General features: G+C 62.1%; 1 protein-coding gene across 1 annotated transcript in view; it reads right to left on the minus strand.

The window, feature by feature from the left end:
• HMCN2 (hemicentin 2) overlaps nt 1–11,590 on the minus strand; it is a 134,817-nt gene that overhangs the window by 60,747 nt on the left and 62,480 nt on the right. The window contains exons 25-36 of the mRNA XM_053919687.1: nt 11,340–11,426; nt 8,291–8,485; nt 7,494–7,624; nt 7,041–7,188; nt 6,568–6,694; nt 5,745–5,899; nt 4,290–4,568; nt 3,021–3,302; nt 2,415–2,523; nt 2,014–2,183; nt 1,033–1,187; nt 509–605 (exon numbers count right to left, since the gene is read on the minus strand). Coding sequence (XP_053775662.1) covers nt 509–605; nt 1,033–1,187; nt 2,014–2,183; nt 2,415–2,523; nt 3,021–3,302; nt 4,290–4,568; nt 5,745–5,899; nt 6,568–6,694; nt 7,041–7,188; nt 7,494–7,624; nt 8,291–8,485; nt 11,340–11,426 — 1,935 coding nt within the window. The remainder of the gene's footprint in view (nt 1–508; nt 606–1,032; nt 1,188–2,013; nt 2,184–2,414; nt 2,524–3,020; nt 3,303–4,289; nt 4,569–5,744; nt 5,900–6,567; nt 6,695–7,040; nt 7,189–7,493; nt 7,625–8,290; nt 8,486–11,339; nt 11,427–11,590) is intronic.

Consider the following 11,590-nt stretch of genomic DNA (forward strand, 5'->3'; position numbering starts at 1 on the left):
AAATCTCAGCTGTCCCCACCCCTCCCCAGGCTTCCTAAAGGGTCCTGGGCAATGGAGCCCCCAGATGGCTCAGGCCCTCTGCCCCAGGACCCCCAACGCCGACCCCTGCACAAGAAGAAAGGTGCTGGGCTGTGACCCTCTCTGCAATTGTACAAGGACCACCAGGGCGCCCACCCCGGGGAACAGCCGAGCCCCAGCCTAACAGCAGGGAGGCAGAACCCCAGACAGCCACGAAATGCGACCAGTGGAAGGGTCTGCCCACGTGTGCAAGGGCATAAAGGAACCGCAAACACGAGCAAGACAAGCAAAGGCAAACAGGGTTGCGGCCAAGGGTGTCCATTGAAAATCCCACAGAGAAAAACCCCAAAGGGGCCACAGAGCAAAAGGCTTTCCACTTCTAAAGTCAAGTGCACGACTATGATGTTAAAGCCCCATGGCCCTCCCCACCCCCACAGCAGCCCCGAGGGTCCTCAAGGGATCCCCCACCACCCGGCGCCCATGAACTCACCCAAGACCTTGAGCAGCACGTCCCTCCTGCTCTCCCCGGCTGGGTTAGTGGCAGCACATGTGTAGACGCCTTCGTCCCTCAGGTCCACCTTCTCAATCTGGGGCAGGGGCAGGGCAGAGGTGTGTCATGGGGGGCTGGGGCCCAGAACCGGAAGTCAGTGGCAGTGATGCTGGGACGGGGTGAGGGGCCAGGCTGCTGCTAACCCCAGGAGTGGGAGAACTGAGGCACAGGCTTGGCTCTGGGGTGGAGTTCTGAGTCACACACTGAGGTTCTAGGGAATCCTCTGATCTTGGGGAAACTCCCCTTCCCCCACATTCTCCCTCTGGCCGTGGAAGGGCCTGGGAGGTGGACCACACTAAAGGTTCCCTCCCCTCTTCAGGTCAGCACCCAGGTCCACTGGGCACGCCCGGGCTGAGCAGGCTCTGGGCTCCTCCTGCCCCTTGCCGGGGTCTCCAGCGCCCCTAATGAGCAGCCCCTTCACCTATGCAAGGCTGCCCCGCCAGCCCTAGGGCCCCTGCACATACCTGCAGGGTTCCCCCCAAGGCTGCCAGGGCCACTCCATCCTTCCACCACCGGAGGCTTGGGGTGGGCACCCCAGTCCCTGTGCACTGGAGGGTCACAGGCTGCAGGAAAGGGGCTGTGATGTTGTCACCCCCAATGATGACCACGGATGGGAGCTCTGGGTGGGGGGAGAGGCAGGGAGGACTGGGTCAGGTTCAGGAGGGGTGCAGTGGGCACCCAGTGACCCCCTCAATGTCTGGGGAATAGGGAGTGATCTTGCTGGGCTGCCCTCCAGCCTCCCCGCACTCAGGCCCCCTGGCTTGGGGGAAGAGCACCAGACTGGGAGACAGTAGGGCAGGTCTCTCCTTTCTTTAAGAATTCTCCCATCCATCCACCCATCCATTAATTGATCATCTATTCTGTGCCCAAATGGTACAAGGCACAGGGACCAGCAAAGAATGGCCACTGTGTTGTCCTCTGAGCTCCCGGAGCTGGGCTGCAGAGATGGACAGCCAAACAAGTACTCCCAACACAGGGGTTGGTGAGCTAGAGGCAAGAGTGCGGGCAGTGTGGATCAGCACCACAGTGGAATCAAGGCGTGCTTCCTGGAGGAAGGAGTGTGTGTTTTGGGGGCGGTGGGGGGGACAGACCTGAAAGATAAGAAGGAGCTAACAGGCGAAGAAGGAAAATGCTCCAGGCACAAAAGCAGCATTTGCAGGAACGAATGTGAGAGAGCCGATGCATTTAAAGAGTTGAAGGAAGTTCGTGGTCAGCAGGGAGTGAGGGAAGGCTGGGGAGGAAAGTGAGGGCCTGTGGACTGGGCCGATGACAACCGTGCTAGACAGTTAAGATCAGCTGCTGGCGCCACGTTCGGCCCAGAAGCACTGTCTAGAGAAGACCAGCCCCATGTCCCCCCCAGGCCTGCTGCAGGCACAGATGGCTGCGGGCCTTGGGCCCCACCTACCCTGGCCTCCCGGGCCCCCCACAACCCTGCACCCTCTTACTGTGTACAGACAGCTCCACCTCAGCCCCTGCGGTGCCTGCTTCGTTGGTGGCCTGGCAGGAGAAGAGGCCTGCGTGGCCCGGCTCCACGTGGTCGATGAACAGTGTGGTCCCCTGAGAGGCCACCTGCACCCCCACCAGCTCCTCGGCTGGGCGGCCGTTCTGCAACCACCTAAGATAGGTGGGAAAGGGGACAGGTCAGCCTGAGGCTGGGGAAGGCAGGGCCAGTGGGACAAGCCAGGAGGCTGAGCAGCATCTCTACCTACTCGCATGTCTCTGGCTTGGTGGCCTTTTTCATATGTCTGGGAAGAGGGGGTGTCTCCCGTCCCCACCTACCCCAAAGCATGCACTCTCTGCCCACAGCCCACAGCCCCAGTCTGGGCTTCTGCCACCCCATACGCACTGGATGGTGGGCACCGGGGAGCCGGAGGCCTGGCAGGGAAGTTCCAGGGGCTGTCCGATGAGGGTAGTCACCTGGCCCAAGCCTTCAGCCACCACGAGCTGTGGGGGCACTGCAGACAAGGTCCCACACCAGGGGGTTAGGGCTGAGCAAGCCTGGCCTAAAGCCTCCCGCAAGTCCCCAGGGTCCCCAGAGCAAGGCTCAAGCCACTGTCCACCATTCAAATCCCCCATAAATGGTCCCTCCTCCAGGAGGTCTTCCAGAACCACCAAGACGAGGTGCATGGGCCCCTGTCCTCCCCGGAGGCTGGTCCTGTCTCTTCAATGTTGGTCTCACCACCAGACCCAGGGCTCAGGACCCTGCCGGCCTTGTTCCCTGCCCTATCCCCAACTCCACACGGGCCAGCCCAGAATTGGTGCCTGAGGAATGTCTGTCCAATGGAAGACGACAGAACCACCGCCCACCCACACAGCCTTGGGCCCCAGGGAGTTTGCGATAAGCACGCATCCCGTTGACCAGGAGCAGCTCCTAGAAGGGGCTGCAGGTGCGGGCACATGGCAGGTGTGCGAGGAAGGGTCCTCGGCTCAGGTGGGGCGGGCCCAGGCTCACCCTGCACGTCCACGGCGTACTGCAGCACAGCCTCTCCGGCAGGGCTGCTGGCCACGCAGCTGTACAGGCCTCCGGACGCCTCCCCCAGGCTCTCCAGGCTCAGCACGTGGCCACCTGCCTCCAGCCACGTGCTGTTGCTCTCCACCACGGGCAGCCCCTCATGGTACCAGGAGAGGGTTGGGGGCGGGTGGCCTCTGGCCACACACTCCAGCCCCAAGGGTCTCCCAGCCACCGCCTTCACTAAGTGTGGCCCTTCGTCAGCACCCTGGATGGTGGGCGGGACTAGGGAAGAGGCGTGGGGGCTGCTCAGGGACCAGAGTTCGACACCAGCCCTGGTTAAGCCCCTGGTGACGCCACATCACGTGACGAGCCTCCTCCTTCACCTGCACTAGCAGAAACCCTTCCTCTGGGAAGCCTGCCCCGGGTGCCTGGCTGGAAGCACTCTCTTCCCCCCTCTGCCCCTTGGCAGCACCCGTCCCAGACACTGCTGCACCTTCAGTCCGCCCCGCTACCATCCTACGCAGAACAACGACTGCTGTGTGCGTGTCTCCAGGAACGGCACACAGTAGGAACTGAAAGTGACGGGCTCCCCAGGCTTAAGATCAAAGCCACTGTTCCCACAAGTCCCCTCCCTGGCCTGCGGTAGCAGACAGGACGACTAGGGCAGAACCCAGCCCAGACGGTCGTGATGGCCAAGGGGGCAGCCAAGCCGGAGGGCTTCTTGCTTCCTCGTGGGGGAGGCCCCCTCAGCCCACAGAGCCGTCTCAGGGACGTGGGACGATCATGGCCTGAGATGTGCCTCTCCGCCTGGTTTGGGTCACAAGCCCCATTGAAAATTTACAGAAACACACACACACACACACACACACACCCCAATCAGTTTCCAGGAAGTCCACAGATCCCCGAGTAAGAGTCTTCACGCTGCATCTTGGCTCGCCCCCACAGACGCCACACAGCCCAGCTTCCCTTTGGGGTCCTGGGGCTCCAGCACCCAAGCCCCCTGCATCTTCGGGGGCAGAGCTCCTGAGCCGACTCCTCATAGGGGCCAGGATGAGCCCACAGGCCTGCACTCTGCCCTCCACGTCTCACAGGCCCCGCTCAGGCCCCACCCCTGACCACCTACACACACCTTTGTCCCTGACTGCTCGGCCTGGCCTCAGAGCCACACCCCTCACTGACCATCACAGACAGGTGGAAGCTGTGGCAGCCCAGAGCCCCACCCCGCTTGCCCAGCTGACCGTGGCTCACTGCAGACCCCTGGTCACTCACCATAAACCTCCAGCCTGGTGGCCTTCTCCGTGACCCCCACGACATTGCTGGCCTTGCAGGTGTAGATGCCCGCGTCCGAGCCTTGGGCCCTCCCGAGCTGCAGCTGCCGGCCGCCCCTGGTGTAGGTGGCCTCAGGGCTCGGGGGCAGCGGGGCCCCGTCCTTGAACCAGGCAATGTCCGGGACAGGCACTCCTCGGGCCTCACACAGGAAGCGCACCGGGCGGCCCTCCATGACGGCCACCACACTTGTCTCGTTGGAGCCCCAGATGGTAGGAGGTGCTGGGGACAGCGAAGGGGAGGCTCATGAGGAGCGCCCCCCACCCCCGAGGCAGCTGGTGTCCCACCCCCCAGAGTGGCATGCGCATCAGTCACGGGCTTTGACTACAGGAAAGAGGTCAAGTCTGGGGACAGAAGCAGAGGCCAGCTTGGGACACGCTGACGTGGAAAGCAAGCTGGGCCATCCCAGCGTGTGTGGAGGTTGGAGAGTGGGGGGCACAGCTGGGCTCTGGACCCCACCCTGCTTCTAACTGGCTGTAAGACCCGGGTCGGTCACTTCCCCCCAGTCTCCCTATCTGTAAAACGAGGGGCTAAACTGAATCAGCGGCCCCCATAGGGCGGGTGGCAGGCCCCCAGTGGTACCAAGGTGACCCTCAGGGTGCGCAGGCACAGCATGAGTAACAGTGGACCGGCTACACCTTCCCAAATCTCCTTCCAGCCAATTGCAACAACGGAAAAGGCTGTTTGGTCCGGCTATGGACTCAACCTTTCTAGCACTTTCTCTCTGGTGCCCCGTACCACAGAGAGCAACACAGTTTAGCACCCTCTGCAGGCAGCTCACACCTGAGCACTTCCAGGTCTCTCTTTCTTTTTAAACATTTTTACTTATTTTTAGAGAGGGAGAAAGAGAGGGAGAGAAACATCAATGCGTGATCAGTTGCCTCTCACATGCCCCCGACTAGGGACCTGGCCACACAACCCAGGAACATGCCCTGGCCAGGAATTGAACCAGTGACCTTTCAGTTCACAGACCAGAGCTCAATCCACTGAGCCACACCAGCCAGGGCTTAGGTCCCTTTCTTTCAATGCATTTGATTTTACAGCTTCCTCCCATTGAGCCCAAGTGAACCTGGTTTCCCACTTACAATTGCAATATTGAATGCCCTTTTAATTAAATGTGCTTCAGTGTAAAGAGAGTGACTTGATTTAAGAAAAAGTTAAAGAAACAATCACTCCGAGTGGTATTGGGATTGGTAAAACTTACGAAGCTGGGATGCGACCACAGGGTTTGGGAAATGTCAGTCCAGACTCCCTCTGTCCCTCCCCACCAAGCCTCACCGGACTGGGAGCTCGCTGCTCAGGCCCCCGTTCCTGCCATGTCCCTTCTCCACACAGCGGGCAGGCAAGGGAAGCTTGGTGAGCAGCCCGGGGAGAGGGCTGGGCAGGGCCTGTGCTCACTATGGATCCTGAGCTGAAAGTCCTTCGCCTGCTGGCCGGCCGGGCTGAAGGCCACGCACTGGTACCGCCCCTCATCCCCCAGGTGGCTGCTGGGGATTCTGAGAACCTGGCCATCCTCATGGAGCTGAACGTGTGGGTGTCCGGGAAGGACAGGCCTAGAAAGACGGTCAGAACAGGGCCAGTCACGTGGAGGCACTGGCGGGGGCGGGCCACACAGAAGACACGAAGGCCAGAAGATTCACAGTTGCCCAAAGGCGCAAACCGCCCAAGTACCCGTCCACGGGCGAAGAGGCAAAACGGGGCTGATCCCGCGGGCATTTCGAGAAGTGGGGTTCTGACACCTGCCACCACGCGGAGGCCCAGAGTGCACGCTGCGAGAAAGGGCCAGACACAAAGGGCCGTGTGGTGCCTGCGTGAAGCTTTGTGACATCAGGTGCATCTGCTGGGACAGGAAGCAGGTGGGTGGTCGCCAGGGGAGGGGCGGGGAAGGGGAGTGCCTGCTAATGGCTATGGGGTCCCCTTTGGGAAGATGAAATGTTCTGGAACTAGACTGAGGTGATGCTTGTGCTAAATGCCACCGAAGTGTGGACTTGAGGGTGGTTAATTTCAGGTCATGTAGATTGTACCTAACAAAAAACAAGGAAAGCTGAGTGATGATAAGAAAACTTGCTGGGTGGGAGTGGGGTCTCCCCTGGGTGACCCCAGGCTGGGGTGGGAGGTGCCCATGCTGCCCTCTGCCTGGGCCTTGGCGGCACATGCAATGCCTGTCAAGCCCCCATCCACCGGCCTGGGCCTGGGCACCACTCCCACGCCATCCACTCACTGCCTGTCCTTGGTCCACTCCACCTGGGGCGCGGGGACCCCTGAGGCCCGGCACTCCAGCTCCACCTCGGCACCAGCCAGGCCCAGCACCTCCTGGGCGGCCCCAGCTCCAAGCACGGAAGGTGGGACTGGGGACAAGAAGGGGGGGGGGATACTGCTCAGACCTGCAAGCCCCACCCCTGCAGAGTCCCCGGGGTGCACCTTCCCTTCTCCCACATGCTGCCTGGGAAGCTCCCCCAAGCCCCTGGCTGCAGCAGGGCCCACCCTGGCTCCCTCGGCAGCCTGCACTGCTGTCTTGCGGCAGGTGACGTGATAGTCCTTACTTGGGTAACTGACCACGTGACTGTCTAATGTTTGCCCTGACAGCCGGGCCCCCGCCCTCGGCACACAAAGTGTCCCCATCCCCCGCCTGGCACCCCTCAAGAGGCCAGAGCTGTGGGGCCAGACACACATGGGGGCTCAGGCTTCACTCACTGAGCACGAGCAGCTCGAAGTCCCTCTGGGCGGTGCCAGCCTGGTTCTCCGCCCGGCAGGAGTAGAGGCCAGAATCGCCCTCCTGGATCCTGGGAAAGTGGAGGGTCCGGGCCCCATCCAGGAGGCGGTGGCGGCCCACTGTGGGAATCTGGGGAGAAAAGGCCAGAGGGAGCTGGTGAGCAGGGTCTGGCTGCCTGCTGGCAGCAGCAATAAGGACACTGAGGCCTGGGGAGCTGGGCGGTGATGGAACCTGGGGCTTCTGACTCCTGGAACAGTGCTCTTCCCCCCACCCCCACCATGCAGCCCGCAGGCTTCATCATGGGCCTCAGTCCTCCCCTGCCCTGAGCCCCAGTACATCCTCAAAGACACCCGTCACTTCTGCCTGCCACACCTTGCCACAGGCAGGAACTTGTCCAGATCCCACCCATAGCCTAGCGCCCGGGGGACACCCACCAGCTGCCCGTCCTTGAACCACACGATCTCCGGCGCCGGGGAGCCATTTGCGTCACACTCCAGAGTCAGGGACTGCCCGGCCATGCCTGACATGTTGGCCCTGCGTCCGTCCTCGCGGATGCTGGGGGGCACTGGGAACAGGGAGAGGCCAAGGAGTTCTCCCGCCCCGAAAGCCCCAGCTGCCAGGCCAGGACAGGCGGCCCCAGGTTTGGGGGGCCCCTGCTGTGCCTGGGCACTGTGCCCCTCTCTGACACTGAGTTCACAGGCTGCCGGATGCCCAGTCCATCCAGTTCTACACTCAACCTGTCATCATGGTCACTGAGAGGGTCCCGAGTTGGAATCTCTGGAGGTGGGGCCTGGGTATCTCTCTAATGATCTCCCAGGCAAGCCACCGCTGGCCAAGCTGGGGCGGAGGGTGCCTGTGTGGAGGGCAAGGGCTCCCCGTCCGCTGCACGCAGCACCATGGGTGGAGGTGGGGGACCTCTAGGGAGCTGAGGGAAGGACATGAGCCTCAGGTCACTTCTAGCAGGTTTCAGCAGAGGCGGGCCATCGGTGCTCATTTTAAAAGAACATCACTACTGAACCATTTTAAAACCACTAATGTAGTTCCAGGTTCTTCCCCTAACACTGTGGGGAGTCTCTCTGGGGACAGGGATACCCACTCAACCTGCCTCTGTCCCGATGCTCTCAAGCCCTCCGCACTGCAGGCACCGGGGCAGCCTGCAGCTGCCCCTGCAGTGAGCTCGGTACCCGCTAGAGGTGTGCTCTAGCTGCCCAGCCCGGGGGCCCCCACTCACCATAGACCACCAGCTTGGCTCTCCTGGACGCAGAGCCCGCTTCGTTGGTGGCCTGGCACTCGTAGTCTCCGCTGTCAGTGGGGGAGACTGAGGCCAGGAACAGAGAGCCTTCGTCCAGCACGGCCAGGCCTGGCCGGCCAAGCAGGGGCTCCAAGGACGGGCCCTTCCGCCACGTGACCTGTGGCTTGGGTGTCCCTGGTCAGGCAAAGGGAGTCATCAGCACGAACACCCAGCCCTCTCCCCCTCCACGCCCACACTGTCCCCCAGGGGCACGTCACCAACCCTCTCCACCCAAGGCTGCAGGTCCACGGCCTACCAGTGCCCTGGGGGCCACTGCATAGGAACCAAGAGCTCTCAGAGCCCCCGCATCCCTGGAATCACAGCCCACTGGCAGCCCACGCCCCTGGCCCACCCTGCGTCTTCCTTTCCGCCACCACCTCCAACTTTCTCACGGACATTAGTGCCCTCGCTTAGGTTTCCTCAGCTATCATCCCAAGGGCCGGACTCTTCTCTCTGTCCCCTGCTGCCCCCCAGTGGCAAGCCCAGTGCCTGGCACAGAGTAGGTGCCACGGAAGAGGGGGGCTAGAAGGGGCTGTTCTCCCAAAGTCACAGGTCAGCATCCTCAGCACCTTCATCAGCCCCCCCCACATCATCTCGGCCACCACTAGTTATGGGGACTCTTGATTGATCATTGCTGATGCTAATTATCATCAACACCCCTCGCTTCACCTGCCATCGCCCCTGCAGGGTGGGCGCCTTTTGTAAGCACACCCCCTCGGTCTCCATCACTCTCTCAGAGGAGGGGCCATCAGAGGGAGGGGTGGGCTCCCACACTGGGTGGGCTTGGAGGGCAAGGTCAAGATATGACACATTCAAAACATCCTGGGTGTCACCTCCTTCAGGAGGGTCCCGGCCCCACTCTCCTCTGCACCGGCTGCTCCTCCCTCATGTGCTGGGGCCCTGCCTGCTGGCTGGGAGGAAAAGGGAGGGCCCACGGCGGCCCCCTCTGCGCATCTTTGTGCAAGCTAACCCCACCCGAGGGGTCTGTTTCCTTGTAGACTCCCCTCCGGTTTCCTGCCTCAATGTCCTGCTGCTAGGGGCCTGGCCGCCTACGGTGGGACACATGCACACACACACACACACACACAACACGCCACATGCCCCTCCCAGCACTCTCCGCTTCTCCGACAGCCCCGCCCACCTTCTCCCATCCAGTCATGGCCCAGGGGACCAGGACTTCAGAGCCACTGGCCTGGAGGCACTCCGAGTTTTGAACCCTGGAACTTTCCCCCCTGTTAATTACGTTACTAATTTTTAGTTTTTTAATCCAGTCGTACAGAGGATAGAGGGCCAGGGGCCCACCAGAAGGACAACCTTCCTGGCTGGCGGTACGGAGTCAGCAGGTGGGGGTGGGGGTGGGAAGAAGTGCCCAAACTGGAGCTTTTCTTAATGCAAACCGAACAAGCAACCTGCAAGAGCTCTAACCACAGGGCTGCGCTGGAGGGGAAGATTCCGGGGCACTCAGGGCTGTCCCTGGAAATCCACCCCCACCTCTGCGCTCCCATTTTACGGGGGCCACAACAGGAGCAGCCACATGTCAGGCCCCGTGGAGGCGAGTGGGGGCCCCCCACCGCAGGTACCAGGGCTCCTACGTCCCAGTTCCTCCAGACTCCGCACTTCCTCCTTTAGCCCTGGGAGCTGTCCAAGGCCACTGTCACCTGGCTGGTGACTGCCGGCGCCCAACTCTGCCCACCAGGCAGCTGCTGGAAAAGGGAGGCAGCCAGGGGGCAGGCGCTGGCCAGGGCAAGGCAGTGTGTATCGGAGGGGGCTTCGGTTATGCTGAGGAGGCTAAAATCTAGCCCGGAGGACTCGCCCTTGAATGTGGGCAGCCCTGAGGTACCAAGGATGGCAGGCCCCTGGCTGGGTGGGTCCCACCTCCAGAGACTGCAGATCAGCTGCTTGCTATTACCAGAGACTGACACAAGGTGGCGCCACAGTCAAGGGCCCGGCCACGGGTCCATCCAGGTGAGCAGCTCTAAGGACAGGACTGGGCAGGCAGGTTCCAGCCACTCCCACTCAGTGCCTGCCTCCTACCTGCCTCTCCCTCAGTCCCAGTCCAGGGACTTTCCTGGGCCCTGCGGCCCGAGGAAGCACAGCTGAGGCCAGAACCAGCTCCCGGCTCCTGCCAGGCTTTTAGGAAGCTGCCACCTGCTTCTGGGGCACCCTGACACCCAGCCTCCCAGACAGCGCCATCACGCACAGGCGAGACAGCGAGTCCTCTCACCAGTCCCAGAAGAGCCCAACACCAAAGGAAGCAACTCGGGTGGCGAATCGGCCAGGTGCGGCCAGGTATGACATTCATTCACACACACTCATTCACTCCACACATGCCCCCGGGCCCTGCTCGGTGCCTGGCACGGGGCTGTCACCTAAAACCCAGTGGCCTCATGGAGCCCTCACAGCTGCTGCCCTATATAGAGAGACTGGCACCCCCCCCTCCCCCTGCACAAACAAGCAGATGGAGGCTCAGGAAGGAGGCCCGGGAGGATTCAACTCTGCGCAGCTATCTGGGCCCCACACTGAGCTGCCGCGCCAAAGGGGGCCTCGGAGGGGCTGGTTTGCCCAGGACCAGTGAATCCATCCTCCGTGAGAAAGGCTGGGGCGTGGGGAGAGGCAGGGCCACCGAGCCCCCGTCCACAAGGGCCCTTGGGCCTTCCTCGCCCCAGGTGCTGGTTATTACCATGCCCAGGTGCAGAGGGGACCTTGGGGCTGGGGCCAAACACACCACACTTTGTGAGTCACCTTTGGGCTGTGTGACCTCAGGCAAGCTGCGTAACCCCTCTGGGCCTGATTGCCCCTAATAAAAAAGAGCTAATGCTAACACCCATCCAATAGGGTGCCAATGGGACAAAATGCCCGGCGTGGCCCTGGCTGGAAGTGAGGACACCATCAGTCACCGTGACCCACAGCACTGCCTGCGGGTGTGACCCAGGGCACGGGGAAGTGGGTGGAGGCTGCTCCCCAGCCCGCCCTCCCGGCCCAGCCTCACCTCTGGCGGGGCACGGCAGGCTGGCGTTCTCTCCCGCCACTCTCTCCAGCAGCCCGTCAGTGTCATCGGCCCCCCAGTGTGGTGGCTCTGGTGGGAGGTGATATGGCCACATTCACACCCTTGAGCCCAAAGATTGATGCTCCCCCCAGGGCCATGGGGAGGGCGCCCCTCCAGAGCCCCAGCCGGACATAAGAGGGTACAAGACCCATGCTCCAGCCCTCGGCCTCTGGGCGAGTAAGTCAGGGCCAGTG

This window comes from Desmodus rotundus, chromosome 1 (assembly GCF_022682495.2).
Source record: "Desmodus rotundus isolate HL8 chromosome 1, HLdesRot8A.1, whole genome shotgun sequence".
Classification (NCBI taxonomy): domain Eukaryota; kingdom Metazoa; phylum Chordata; class Mammalia; order Chiroptera; family Phyllostomidae; genus Desmodus; species Desmodus rotundus.